Genomic DNA, 14,589 nt, shown 5'->3' with positions numbered 1-14,589 from the left:
CCGAACAGAGGGGCAGGATCATCTCCTTCAACCTGCTGGTCACATACTTCCCAATGCACTCAGGACACTATTGGCCCTCCTGGCCCCAAGGACACTGCCAGCTCACAGTCAACTTGTTATCCACCAAGACTCCTAGGTCCTTCTCCACAGAGGTGCTCTCTCATCTGATTCAGCAGTGGCCTCATATTTTCCCTAATCTTCCTTTTGCTGCTGATACACCTGTAGAAGCCCTTCTTGTTGTCCTTGTTATCCCTTGCCAATTCCAAGGTGACATTGGCCTTCCTTGCTGCATCCCTGAGCACTCTGACAATGCTCCTATAATACTCCCACATGGCCTGTCCCTTTTTCCACATCCTATAAATATCTTCTTCATAAATTTCAGATTTGCTAGAAACTTTTATGGGCTCCATCCATATTACAGGTGCCATACAATGGGATAACCCCACCCTCCCAACACAAATCCAAGCCCACACAAATTGTTGCTGCTCAATGGTTTTTATTGGCTTTCCAAGCTTGGGGGGCTAGGGGGAGTTGGGCACTTGGAAGTCTAAACGGGACAGCTGCGAGTTCAGGTAGAATACTTGGGGATCCGGATCGTCACTCTTCATTGAGTCCCTTCTGATAGAGGAGAAAAAGGGGCTGTTGTGGGGCAGCCATGGGGTGGCCCATGAGGCACCTGTGGGCAGGGGAAAGTCCCACCTTGGCTCCAATGTCGCGGCTCTTGGCCCGCAGCTTGTTGACCTGGGACTCAGCAATGTCGGCACGCTCCTCTGCCTCATCCAGCTCGTGCTGCGCCTTGCGGAACTTGGCCAGGTTGGTGTTGGCCTGTTCCTCCTGAGGGGGCAGGGACACCAGTGAGGCTCCCACACAGCTCTGTCTGGCTTCCTGCCACCCCATCTGCTCTCCATACATCTGACTATTTTATTGCTCCATCTGGCCTACAATAGAAACACCTGTTTCTTCACACATCCCATTTTCAAACCACCTAACCATCTACTCAATGATCCATCCATCCATCCAATCTTCCACCCACATAAACTCTAAGTCTTCCTTCCTTCCTTCCTTCCTTCCTTCCTTCCTTCCTTCCTTCCTTCCTTCCTTCCTTCCTTCCTTCCTTCCTTCCTTCCTTCCTTCCTTCCTTCCTTCCTTCCTTCCTTCCTTCCTTCCTTCCTTCCTTCCTTCCTTCCTTCCTTCCTTCCTTCCTTCCTTCCTTCCTTCCTTCCTTCCTTCCTTCCTTCCTTCCTTCCTTCCTTCCTTCCTTCCTTCCTTCCTTCCTTCCTTCCTTCCTTCCTTCCTTCCTTCCTTCCTTCCTTCCTTCCTTCCTTCCTTCCTTCCTTCCTTCCTTCCTTCCTTCCTTCCTTCCTTCCTTCCTTCCTTCCTTCCAACATCCAATCATCATCTCTCAATCCCACCACCAACCCACCCTCCTCACCCCTGACACCCCACCCCTTGACCACCTCATCTCAAGGTCACCTGTTACTCCCCACATCCTCTCCCACATCCTAAACCCATGCTGTCCCCTCCTGGGGCGTGGTCCCATGGCTGCCCGCCTAATGCTCACCGCCTCCTCTGCCTGTCGCTTGTAGGCTTTGACCTTTAGCTGGAGCTTATCCACGAGGTCTTGGAGCCGGACCATATTTTTACGGTCCTCCTCCGTCTGTAGGGTGAGACACACGTGGATCAGGACCTGACCCTTCCTGCGCTTGGAATAACCACCCAAGCTGCAAGGGTCAGGAGACAGTTAATGACGTTCTTGGGGAGTGGAACCTCTCTAGATCTGTGGGTGGCCTCAGCTGTGGGAACAGGAGGTAGGATGTCTGCTTGCCCCAATGAGGTCCCATCTGAGGTTCTGGATCATGCAAAGACCCCATGGATGCTGGGACACCGAAAGGTGGCCTGGGTGACTCATGACACAGACAATATTCTGGATCCCACTACAGTAGCAGACATACATGCAGCGGGTGGTCTAGTATCAAATCTAGACAATGTCTCTCTGGCCAGCAGATCAGCCATGTTCTAGGTCATGTACAGCATGAGGCATAAGGCCCTATGGCCAAGGGGCATTGACCTGGAATTGACCTGGCAGGAATTGACCTGGGCCAGCCCAGGAGCCCGACCTGGTAGCTGAGCTCCTTGACGCGACGCTCGGACTTGCGGAGACCCTTAATGCTCTCAGCATTGCGCTTCTGCTCAGCTTCCAGCTCATTCTCCAGCTCCCGCACACGAGCCTCCAGCTTCTGCAGCTGCTTCTTGCCCCCTTTGAGGGCCAACTGCTCAGCCTCATCCAACCTCATCTGCAGGTCCTTGATGGTCTGCTCCATGTTCTTCTTCATCCGCTCCAGATGGGCGCTTGTATCCTGCTCCTTCTTCAGCTCCTCTGCCATCATGGCCGCCTGTCCAAGGAGAGAAGCAAAGCAGAGAAGGAGGACCAAAGCATGCTCGCCATCATCCTCCAGTGGAAGGTGTCCTAGATGTAGGTCCCACCATGGCACTCACATCAGTGATGGCTTTCTTGGCTTTCTCCTCAGCATTCCTGCACTCCTGGATGGCCTCTTCCACCTCTGTCTGCAGCTGGGAGATGTCAGCCTCCATCTTCTTCTTCTGGTTGATGAGGCTGGTGTTCTGGAGTTAGAGGAGAGGATCTCAGGAGGTGTCTCTTGAACTGCTGACCCATCCTTCTTCAACCCCCCCAGTACTTAATGCCCCCCTACTCCCTGCCAACTTTGCAGACATAAAGGATCTGGAGATTGTGATAACTCAACCCATTAGAAGCCCACACCATGGATGGAGGTGACCTCTGTCCTTGAAGATATGTGATGTCTCACCTGTGAGTGGAGAAGCTGGACCCTCTCGCTGGCCTCAATCAGCTCCTGCTCGGCCAACTTGCGAGCCCTCTCAGTCTGTTCCACCACTGCCTGCATCTCCTCCAGCTCAGACTGGAGGAGGTTGTTTCTCCTCTCCACAATGGCAATATTCTCCTTCAGGTCTTCATTGGCTCTTACCACATCATCCAGCTGCAGTTGGGTATCCTATTGGGATAATTAGAATGGACATCAGACAGCAGCTCAGGGGGTTAGGAAGACCTCCTTATAGGTGGGTAATCCCACCTTGAGGTGAGCCTGGGCTCCTTTCAGGTGGGACTGAGCTTCAGCAGCCACGCGGTTGGCATGGCTGAGCTGAATCTCCATCTCATTGAGGTCACCCTCCATCTTCTTCTTCAGCCTCAGGGCCTCATTGCGGCTCCGGGTCTCAGCATCCAGAGAGGTCTGCAGTGAGTCCACCACCCGCAGGTGGTTGCGCTTGGCCTGCTCCATCTCCTCATCCTTCTCGGCCAGCTTGCGCTCATAGTCTGCCTTGACCTGGTTGAACTCCAGTTGGGCCCTCAGGATCTTTCCTTCCTCATGCTCCAGAGAGGCCTGGTGAAGACAGAGAGCAATTAGAGAGTCACAGAGAAGACTAGGACAACATGGGACTCATGGAAATGTGATTTGGCTCACCTCAGCCTCTTCCAGTGCAGCTTGGAGCTCCAGTTTCTCAGCATCCAGCTGCTTCCGGACCTTCTCCAATTCATGGATGGTCTTGTGGCTACCACCCAGCTGCTCCGTCAGGTCCGAGATCTCTTCTGCTTGGATAAGATCTCATCAGACTTGGCGGAAAGTAGTGGAGAACAAGATGGGCAGGGGAAATACCCCGGTCTTACCTTGGAGGTTCTTGTTCTCCCTTTTGAAGGTCTCCAGGTGTTCAAGTGACTCCTCATAGGCATTCTTCAGCTTGAAGAGCTCGGTGCTGAGGGACCTGGCCTCTTTCTGCGATGCCTCCAGCTCCATCTGTGACTCTTCAAACTTCTGTTTCCACTCAGACAAGATCTGGAGCAAAGCAAAGGGTTACCCTCTGTCCCCGTGTTTCCCATCTGCTCCTGTCTCATCACTGTGTCCTCCTACCTTATCAAAGTTTCTCTGCTTCTTGTCCAACGCAGCAGCTGCTGCATTTGATCGCTCCACATCTGCCATCAGGTCCTCAATCTCATTTTGCAGCCGGTGTTTGGTCTTCTCCAGGGAGGAACACTTGGCATTGACTGCCTCCACTGCCTCCTCAGCCTCCTGCAGCCGCTGGGCCAGCTTCTTCCTGCCATGGGAGAAAACCTGGCTGTGGTGGCCCATGGACTACTCAAAACTTATTCTACCTGTTTATTATCTGAGGCTCTGGATTTCTACCATCTCCAGATCTCTATACCTTCTCCAGATTCTTCTACAGTGGAAGGGTAGCCTCATAGAGGCTTCCTTTCATGGGGAGATGACTCACTTGGCTTCCTCCAGTTCCTCAGTGCGCTGGATGGCATCTGTCTCATACTTGGTCCTCCACTGTGCCACCTCAGAGTTGGCCTTGGAGAGTGAGCGCTGGAGCTCAGCCTTGGCCTCTGTCTCCTCCTCATACTGCTCCCTCAGAAGGTCGCAGTCATGCCGGGCTGACTGGAGGGCATGGGCCAGTGCATTCTTAGCCTGGGAGGGAGAGGCAAGAAGTAGGTGAACTTGACCTATGTGTAGGTCCTCAAACTCAGTAAGCACTAGTATTTCTCAACCAAACCTTCTCTAGATCATCCCAACCAAATTCAGCACATCTAGACCCAGAGCAATCTATCTCTAGTCTGGCCCATAAACCCTCTAGTCTCGTCCAGTGCCACCCAACTGCCCATAGACCAATCCAGCTTCTTCAGAACTGACCTGCTCAGCCCTACCTCTCAGCTCTTAGACCAATGCAACCCAACTCAACCACTCTTAGATGCAACCACCCCACTGAACTGGAATGAACTTGACTCCCATTTGGTGCTACCACCATGTGGGTAAAGGACACCTTGTCTTGTGGCCCTCCTGGAGATGCTATCAGTCATCCCACAAACCTCACCTTCATCTCCTCCTCCAGCTGCCTCTTCAAGTCCTCCATCTGCTGGGTGTATGACTGCTTGCCCCTAGTTAATTGAGAGACAAGGGCCTCCTTTTCCTCCAGCTGGCGGGACAGCTCTCCTGCAGAGGTAGGGCAGGTTTTCAAGTGTGTGGCAGGGATTGAAGATGTGGGGCAGGGGCTGAGGATGTGGGGTGAGGGGTATGGTGGGTTAGGGTTCGCACCATTCTCAGTCTGGAGCTTGGCCCGTTGGGTGCTGGTGTCATTGAGGACTCGTTGTGTCTCCTCCAGCTTGGCCCGGTGTTCAGCTGCCTGGTCCTCCATGGTGCGAGAGATCTTCTCCATGCCCACCTTGGAGGAAGAAAGAATGGAGGGAAGGAATGAAGAAGGAGAATGATGCCCATGGTGGAGATAAGATGTCCCCCTTGGCCTCCTTCTACCTTGGCCTTTATCAGTTGCTCCATGTTGGAGCTGAGGTCATCCAGCTCCAGCTTGAGCTCACTCTTCTCCTTCTCCAGTTTCTGCTTGACGCGCTGTAAGTTGTCAATCTGCTCGCTGAGCTCGGCCACGCTGTCGGCGTGCTTCTTGCGCAGCGCAGCAGCCGTGGCCTCATGCTGCAGCGTGGCCTCTTCCAGGTCCCGCCGCATCTTCTGGAACTCTGCCTCCCTCTTCTTGTTGAGCTCGATCTGCACTGAAGTGACACCACCTGCCTCCTCCAACCGCTCACTGATCTCCTCCAGCTCTCGTGACAGGTCTGAGCGCAGCTTCTCCACCTTGGCTCTGCCTGTCCGCTCTGCTTCCAACTCCTCTTCCAGCTCCTCAATTCGCGCCTGTGCTCCAGGGATGGACCTGCTGTCAGCAGACTTGGCTCCACCCAACTCCTCCACTCAACTCAACTAATCGAGGTGGTGACTTTTCAACCCAACTCACCCCAATAAGCTGAAAACTCTTCTGCTCATGCCAGACATCTGAACATTTGTAAACCAGCTGGAAACTCCTACACTCAGCCTAACCAGATAAAGACTCTTCACTTCAACCCAAACAGCCAAAGGCTCTCCAGTCCAGCCCAAATAAGCAGAGAATAGATCCCTCACCTGCAGCTCTTTCAGCTTCTTCTGGAGCTGCAGAGCCAGAGCCTGCTCATCCTCAACCTTGCTGTTCTGCTGGTTGATCTCAAACTCTTTCCTGCAAATGAAAGCAGTTAGCAGTGAGGTCCCTGCCTTTGCCCCCAGTTTATACTGGGGAAAGAGGACCATCTTTACTTCTTGAGCTTCTCCTCCAGCTGCTGCTTGTCATTCTCCAGGTCCATGATGTTCTCCTGGGTCAGCTTCAAGTCGCCTTCCAGCTTCCTTTTGGCCCGTTCCAGGTCCATCCGGACCTTCTTCTCCTGTTCCAGGGAGCCTTCAAGCTGTGTGGAAACATGGAAATGGTGGGAAACCTCAGTTTTCCATCATATCTGCCCCAGAAAGCTCCTTAGCACTATCATAGTAGGACCAGACCACACTCACGTCATCCACTTGCTGTTCCATCTTGAGTTTGGCCTTTGTCAGGGTGTTGACTTTGTCTTCCTCTGCTTGCAGGTCATCCAGTGTCTGCTGGTGAGATTCTTGCAGGGCCTTCTTTTCCTTCGTTAGCTTGGCAATGGTTTCATCCAGCCCAGCCATCTCCTCTGTGAGGTTCTTGACCTGAAGGAGGAGAAACACTAGGCCTCCAGCTTGGTACCAGAGGTAGGGCAAAGCTGGGTAATGCTGCTGTTGTCCTTGGCCAATGAGGCAATTGCAGTGGTAGAGAACCCAAAGGATGTTGAGTCTTCCTGGAGCCCAGATCAACTCGCTTTGGATCTCCTCAACCCTACACAACCAGGTTGTGTTGACCCAACTCCCCACAACTTAAGGTCAAGGCCTCTCTCCACCCTCACCTTGTTCTCAGTGGCATGTTTCTCCTTCTCCACCTTGGCCAGAGTCAGCTCTAGATCATCAATATCCTTTTTCAGCTCTGAACACTCATCCTCCAGCTTCCTCTTCCTAGCTGTCAGCTCTGCGTTCATCTCTTCCTCATCCTCCAGTCGCTCTGTCAGCTCCTTCACCTTGGCCTCCAACTGGATCTTGTTCTTGATCAGCTGGTCACAGCGCTCCTCAGCATCATTGAGATTGTCCTGCTCCTGTATTGGAGTGGTAGATGAAGTAGGTTGGCCCTGGAGGGCTGCTGGTCACCCCCCTGACATGCTTTTTTGGGGCAGTCTCACTCACGGCCTGCACTTGGAGCTGAAGGTCATTCTTCTCCTGCAGCATGGAGACCATCTTCTCCTCCAGCTCCTTGCGCCGGGTCTCCGACTTCTCCAGAGCCTCCTTCAGTCGCCCAAATTCTTCCTTCATGTTCTAAAGCAAAGCCCAGGAGACCAGTAGCCGCATCAAATCCCCTCCATCCATCAACCCCACCTAACCCATTCTGAATCCCAAGCTGCTCGTCTCATCACCTCCTCCCACCTGCATCTCCTTCTCTGTCTCAGCACTCTTCAACAAGGGCTTGATCTTGAAATAGAGCTTCATCCAAGGCCAATTCTTCACCCCCATAAAGGCCCTGATGTTCCACTGGATCACCAGCAGTGAGTCCCTAGAATAGTGACACAGATGCCACTACACCACAAATCTGGTGACCCACCAGACATCCCTTCTCAAGGTGAAAGACCCTTCCCCTCTCACCGGCGCTCCAGGATCTTCTTGAACTCAATGCGCATGAGCTGCCCTCGGGCCTGAGCCTGAATGCGGGTAATGATGCGGGAGAGGCGCTCATCCCGCATCTCCTCCAAAAGTCCCAGCAGCCCAGCCTTGAAGAAGACCTGATGGCGGAAGGAGGCAAATGAGAGGGTGAATTGGTTGGGAAGAGTTTGTGGACAGATGGATGGGTTGATGGGTTGTTGGGGGAATGAAGCAATGGATGATGGGGTGGATAAGCAGACGAACACATCAGTGGTGAGACCATGGGGTCCACATGACCCCATAGGTGGTAGGACCATGGAGACACCATGTGCCCTTACCTTGGTGTGTCCAAATTTGTACTGGTTGTGGTCAATGTCAATGGATCCCAGAAGCTTTTCAGCCCCCTTGCGGCTGTCAATGAACTGACCCTCAGGGATGGCAGCAGGGTTCAGGATGCGGTATCTGGTGACCAGAGAGGACATGAAAACCCTGAGGTCAGCCCCAGTCGCATTGTCTACCACGTCCCCATATCTTTCTGCCTACCGCTGTCGGAAGTCCCCATAGAGGATGCGATTGGGGAAGCCCTTGCGGCAGATGCGGATGCCCTCTAGCACCCCGTTGCAGCGCAGCTGATGCATTACCAGGGGGTTGTCCATCACACCTGGCAGTGGGTTAGAGGGGTGGTGTCAGCCACAGGCCACATCTACCACCCTTTCCTCTGCCCTCAGCCCTGCCCTTTGCTCACCCGGCTCCTTCCGCTCATTGGGGATGATGCAGCGGACAAAATGAGGGTGAGTGGTCTTGAGGTTGGCCATCAGCTTGTTGAGGTTCTCCTGTAGAGGGAGGGAGGAGAGAAGAATCTGACTAATGAGAGAGCAAGAGAGGGTCTGTGGGACTGAAGCGGCTGATCCACCGCTCAGGAGGTTGTCCTCCCACTGCCCCAAACTGGGTCCACTATGTAGGTCCCTCACCCGATGCAGTGCTGAGACAGTCTGAAAGGAGGAACCTTTCTTTTTGGCTCCTTTCCCCTTCCCTCCATCACCACCTGCAGAGAAGAGGGGTAGGGTAACACAGGAAAGAGGGTGACTAGTGGACAGTAGTCTTCTCCATCAACTCATCCCTCCATCACCCCATCATCCATTCACCCACCAGCATCTGCCCCAGCATAGTTGGAGAAGAGGTTGGCCAAGAGCTTCAGGGCTGATTTCTGGTAGAGCCCCACCACTGTCTCATTGAGAGGGTCCTTGTTCTTCTCCAGCCACCCGATGATGTTGTAGTCCACTGTGCCAGCATAGTGGACAAGAGAGAAATGTGCCTCTGGCTTCCCCTTGACATTGCGTGGCTTCCCAAAGTTGGCTGACTTGCCCAAGTGATTATCAAAGAGCTTGGCCTTGAAGGTCATGTCCGAGGCTTTGGGAAACATGCACTCCTCCTCCAGGATGGACATGATCCCCATGGGCTAGGAAGAAAAGTTGTGGTGGAGGACACCAAGTACAACCCAGCTAACCAACTTTGGGGCCCTTGGCAGGCTCCAGCTGAAAGGGCCCTTCCCCCAAAGTCCTTTCAGCCCCCACGAGACCCTGGGGGAGGTGGTACCTTTTCAATGAGGTCAATGCAGGCCTGGAGGTCCATGCCAAAGTCAATGAACTCCCATTCAATGCCCTCCTTCTTGTATTCCTCCTGCTCCAGCACAAACATGTGATGGTTGAAAAACTGCTGCAGCTTCTCATTGGTGAAGTTGATGCAGAGCTGCTCGAAGCTGTTGAACTGGGATAGGAGAGAGGAGATGAAGTTAACTGAATCAACTCAACACCTAACAAGGTCAACAGAATGCCCAATAAAATTCATAGGTGAGCCTAAGCCCCAAATGGGTCAACAGAATGCTCAGTAGTATCAATGAAGTATCAAGAGGATCAACCCAACCTCCAAGAGGACAAATACCCTGCCACCCCCTCAGTCCTCACATCAAAGATCTCAAATCCAGCAATGTCCAGCACACCGATGAAGTACTGTCTTGGCTGCTTGGTGTCCAGGGAGTTGTTGATCCTCACCACCATCCAGTTGAACATCTTCTCATATACAGCCTTGGCCAAGGCCCCAATTGAGTAGTACACCTGCTGGACATTCTGCCCCTTGGTGACATATTCATTGCCCACCTTCACCCGGGGGTGACACAACCCCTTGAGAAGATCAGCTGAGTTCAGCCCCATCAAGTAGGCTGACTTGTCAGCATCTGCAGAGCATCAAGAAAAAGACATGCTGTCAGATTCCACCTTATCTGGTGGCCCCAAGACCTATGTCATCCCGTACCCACTCACCTTCAGTACCATCTGGTTCTGCCTGCTCTTCCCGTTGCTTCTGCTTGAACTTCATGTTGCCAAAGTGCATGATGGCGCCCGTCAGCTTGTAGACACCAGCCTTCTCCTCAGCCGTGAAGCCCAGGACATCAAAAGCGCTCTGGGTGATAGGTGGAGGTGGGTGGGAGAGGGCGTTGCCACCAGCTGTGGTCATGGCTCTCTGCTGGCCACCATTTATGTCTCTCTGCCCTTCCAGCTCATCAACTCCTCCATCCATCTGCAGACTCATCTACCCATGGATTCACCCATTATTGATTCACCCATCCATCCATCCATCTGAGGACTCATATATCCATGTAACTGTCTGTCCATCCATCCATGGATCCATCCATCCATCTGAGGAGTATATCCATCCATTTACCTATCCATGGACTCTTCTAACCATGAATTCATCCATCCATCCATCCATCCATGGACTCATGCATTCACCGTTAACTCCATCCACACATCCGTAGACTCATCCATCTGTCTGAAGACTTGTTCACCCATGGACACATCTGTCCACCTAAGTACTCCTCAACTTGTTTTTATCTCTACCCACAACCTCCTCCACCCCCTGCCTCCTGTCCTACCTTCTGTCCCTCACTCCACCTCATCCCACTACACCAACCCACCATCTTCCACCCTTCCTATGCTCCACCTCTTATCCTTATGTTCCTCCTCTCCTCCACCCATCCATCTTCTACTAGCTCAACCATCCACCTGGCACTTCACCTTCAATTCATCATGGGGATGTCCACCTGCCCACCCCACCACTTACGTCGGTTGCCAACAGTTCTTCAGAGTCATCAATGGATGCCACAGTCACCTCTCCTTGGGAGACATAACTGTAGTCATAGGGGTTGTTCGTGATTAGAAGCATCTCTGTTCCGTGGGCCCAGGATAGAGAGAAAAACTGAGATTTGCACTAGCTAAACAGCCCCAAATCATCCTCAATAGCCCCAGGAAGGAGCAGAGAATTGGAGAAGAGGAAATGGAAGATTCAAGGTCAAGCACCCTACTCACCCAGCAGCTCTGGCTTCTTATTGGAGAGGATCTGGTAAAAGATGTGGTAGTTCCTCTCAGCCTTCAGTTGGAAAATTACACGAGATTTCTCCAGGAGGTCTGAGGTGGGTATGGAGAGAGGAGGAGGGAGGTTGGGGTGAGGAGATATGGAGAGATGGATGGTAGGATGAGGAGATGGAAAAGGAGGGGTATCTGGATAGTAGGATGAGGAGATGGAGGGAGGAAGAGAGGAAAATGGAAGGTCAAATGGGTAGTGGGATGTGATGATGGATCCATCACCCATGAAGACAGATGAAGGGATGGACATGAGTGAAGGGGAGGCAGGCAAGGAGATGGAGGGACAAAGAATTGGAGATGGAGGGTCAGGTCAATGGTGGGATAAGGAGATGGAGATGAAGAGGTGACTGGATGGCGGGAGGAAGGGAGGTATGTATGGATGAATGGAGTTCCTAGGTGGATGGATGATCATGGGTGGATGGAGGAGTCCATACATGGGTGAATCCTAGGATGGATGAATAAATCCATGGATAGATAAGTCCATGGATGGATGGATAATGAACTACAAGACATCCTCTCACTCGGCTTTCAACATACTCACAGGTCTCAATGTCAGCTGATGCCAACTTCCCGGTGGCCCCAAAATGGATCCGGATGAACTTCCCCTGGGAAAGCAGTGGCAGGAGGTGGAGGTGGCTGCCTTCATGCAGCTAATCTCACACCCTAGACCCTGTCCCCAAACTTTCCCACAGACCCTTCCTCATACAACCCACCCCCATCACTCACAAATCGGGAGGAGTTGTCATTGCGGAGGGTCTTGGCATTGCCGAAGGCCTCCAAGGCAGGGTTGGCCTGGATGATCTGGTCCTCCAGGGTGCCCTGGGTGGGGTGGGACAGTGCGGTGTGTGGATACCACTGGGGTACACTCTCTGCCAAGGGTACATGGACTGAGGAACTCACCTTGCTGCTATTGGTCACCTCCTTCTTGCGGTCGCCAATGGCAGCAATGCTGGCAAAGTATTGGATGACCCTCTTGGTGTTGACTGTCTTCCCCGCCCCGGATTCTCCGCTGGGGGGGCAACAGTGAGATATTGGATAACCGCCTGGTGGGTCCTTCATCCCACTCCACTGCTATGGGGCAGGGCTGGACAAAGCAGGGCCTTACGTGATGAGGATGGACTGGTTCTCTCGGTCTGCCAAGAAAAGAGAGTCAGGTGGGATGAAGTTGGGAAACGTACTTGGGGTCTTGGGGTTGAGGCTGAAGTTCTCCATCCTCCCAGGGGAGAACAAGTTCTAAGTCAGGAGCCATTTTTTGGAGTGGAGTCTGCTAGTTTGAGGTCCTCACAGAACACCCTTACCTGTCAGCATGTTCTGGTAGGCATTGTCAGAGATGGAGAAGATGTGGGGTGGAGCTTCACTCCGCTTCTTTCCCCGGTAGGCAGCCACCACCTCAGCATTGTAGACGGGCAACCACTTATAGGGGTTGACAGTCACACAGAAGAGCCCTGAGTAGGTCTAGTGAAAAAGGCAGGTGGGTAAGAACTAGGAGGTGCCACCGCACCAGTTGGGAACATCCTAGGTCTACGTGGCCCAAGGGATGTGGTGACAGGATGTCCTGATCTTGGTTGTCTGAAAAGGGGCTCAAGAAGGGTCTGGATTATCTTGGGTCTGGATGGCCCACAACATGCAGAGATCTTGTGTCAGTGGCCCAAGGGGTCTGGGGATGGGACATATTATGTCCTATCAAGAGGGCTATTGAAGTGACATCTTGGATCTGGGGGGCCAAAGGGGGCAGGGGATGCAACATCTCTGATGTTGATGGCTGAGGCATTCTAGAAATGGGATATCTTGGGTCTGGGTGGCCCAAGGGAGCTGGAGAAGGGCCACCAGATTCTAGGTGTCCCAAAGTCTGTGAAAAAGCCACACCAGGTTTTAGGTGGCCCATAAATTCTCTGGAAGCCCCATCTGGTACTAGGTATCCCAAAGAGCTTTAGGGAAGGGTCACTAGTTTCCATCCACCCCACAGGCTGTGAGGAAGGCCTCGCCTACTTCCCAGATGCTCCAGGGGCTTGTGGGAAGGCTCACATAGATCAACCAAGAGGCATAGCGCTCCTTGAGGTTGTAGAGGACAGCAGGCTCATGGAGGAAGGTCAGCATCGCCATGTCCTCAATCTTGTCAAATTTGGGGGGGTTCTGCTGGTGAATGTCAGCTTCCTTCACCGTCACCGTCTGGGGGGAATGGGGAGACATGGGGATGGGTGTTGGGAGATGTCCATGGCTTAGGGGGTGCCTCGTGGGGTAGGGGGTGCTCCAGTGGTAGGATTTCTTCCATGGTTGAGAGGGGTCTCCTATGGTTTGAGGAGTACCCCCCATTGGTTATGAGACTACAATGGGTCAGGGCCCCCACCACTATCAGCCTGGTTTCCCCCTCCTCCATTTGCTCCCCCGCAAACCTTCAACCCCCCTCCCCCCTTAACCCCTCCCCCATTAATTTAATCCCATTAATCCCTCCCTCCTTAACTCTTCACCCCCCTACTTCCCACCAACCTCTCATCCCCCATGATACCCAACCCCCTCTTTTTTCCCCCACCAGTCACCCCCTATGCCCCCACTTGCCATCAACCCTTCCCAACCTTAACCCCTCGCTCCATTACCCTCTCACCCCCATTAATCCTTTGCCCCATATGGCCCCTTGCCCCCCTCCTCTCACCCCCCAATCCCCCAGTTGCCCACCTCTCCCAGCTCAGTCTGGACGGTGGCTTCCCCTCCTTGCCGCCCCATCACCCGTCCCCGAACAAACTCCTCCCGGGGGTGGGGGACGAAGCACTCGCTACGGGGGTCGAAGGGTCTGGTCTGCGCTGCCAGCCGCTCCCGCTCCCCTGGCCTCAGGAAGGGGGCTGCCGCCCCCAGCGCTGCCAGCACTGCGTCCGCCATCCTGCCCCACACAGACAGGGACCCTGCATCACCTGGGGGGCTGTGAGGCTGCGGCCACAGGGTCTCGCCCCTTGTTCCGTTGGCCCCACACAACCCCATTGGCCAGAGCCCATTGCCATGCATGGGGCCCTGTAGCCATGCCCAGACCCCTGTGGCTGTGGCAGACACTAGAGACAGACACAGAGCTTTGCAGCTGTGCACAGCCCCATGCATGTGTCCCTATAGATGTGCAGGGAGCCCTATAGCCCTCTGCACACCCACATAGTCATGCACTGCCCCATGCACAGACTCCTGTTGTGATTCAGGGACTCCCTGTGGGGACCCCTATAGCCATTAAAGGACCCCTAATAGTGATGCACAGGACCTCCTAGCTGTGTATGGCCCCATGCACAGAATCCTATAGCTGTTCATGACCCCATGTATTGAGCCCTATACAGTGCACAGATCCCCTATAGCTGTAGGCAGACCCCTATAGTCATGCAGGGACCCCAATACCCATGCACAGCTGCATGTACAGACTCCTGTACTGATGCAGGCACCTCCACAACCAGGGACCACCAACCCCTGGAATGGTGCATGGACCCCTGCAATACAAAGACCCCTATAGCCATGCACAGACCCCCAAAGTGTTTCAGGCATCCCTACAGTGATGCACGGAGACCCATAGCACTGCAGGGACCCCTATAAAACAATGCAGG

The 14,589-nt window shown here is 53.5% G+C and overlaps 1 protein-coding gene across 4 annotated transcripts; it reads right to left on the bottom strand.

Moving 5' to 3' along the window:
• Positions 1 to 509: 509 nt before the first annotated feature.
• LOC128820683 (myosin-6) lies at positions 510 to 13,891 on the bottom strand. 4 transcript variants are annotated; one of them, XM_054001535.1, is made up of 38 exons: positions 13,691 to 13,891; positions 13,043 to 13,186; positions 12,316 to 12,472; positions 12,123 to 12,150; positions 11,918 to 12,026; positions 11,744 to 11,836; positions 11,559 to 11,622; positions 10,961 to 11,059; positions 10,716 to 10,819; positions 9,917 to 10,055; positions 9,563 to 9,831; positions 9,195 to 9,365; positions 8,748 to 9,057; positions 8,570 to 8,643; positions 8,344 to 8,431; positions 8,142 to 8,259; positions 7,937 to 8,060; positions 7,602 to 7,738; positions 7,386 to 7,512; positions 7,149 to 7,277; positions 6,818 to 7,060; positions 6,408 to 6,584; positions 6,162 to 6,307; positions 5,994 to 6,084; positions 5,340 to 5,729; positions 5,124 to 5,250; positions 4,903 to 5,021; positions 4,303 to 4,499; positions 3,942 to 4,125; positions 3,701 to 3,866; positions 3,498 to 3,622; positions 3,108 to 3,416; positions 2,826 to 3,029; positions 2,497 to 2,622; positions 2,118 to 2,393; positions 1,562 to 1,657; positions 700 to 834; positions 510 to 618 (listed from the first exon to the last, which is right to left on the bottom strand). In XM_054001535.1, exons 1-38 carry the CDS (start codon positions 13,889 to 13,891, stop codon positions 598 to 600), a joined length of 5,817 nt encoding a protein of 1,938 aa, XP_053857510.1. In that variant the 3' UTR covers positions 510 to 597. The 4 variants fall into 4 exon arrangements, with proteins under 4 accessions (XP_053857510.1, XP_053857575.1, XP_053857624.1 ...); XM_054001600.1 differs by having other exon boundaries at positions 510 to 615; XM_054001649.1 differs by having other exon boundaries at positions 8,570 to 8,631.
• Between the last annotated feature and the right edge of the window lie 698 nt (positions 13,892 to 14,589).

Source organism: Vidua macroura, chromosome 1 (genome assembly GCF_024509145.1).
Source record: "Vidua macroura isolate BioBank_ID:100142 chromosome 1, ASM2450914v1, whole genome shotgun sequence".
Taxonomy (NCBI): domain Eukaryota; kingdom Metazoa; phylum Chordata; class Aves; order Passeriformes; family Viduidae; genus Vidua; species Vidua macroura.
This window is presented reverse-complemented; position numbering and strand designations above follow the sequence as displayed.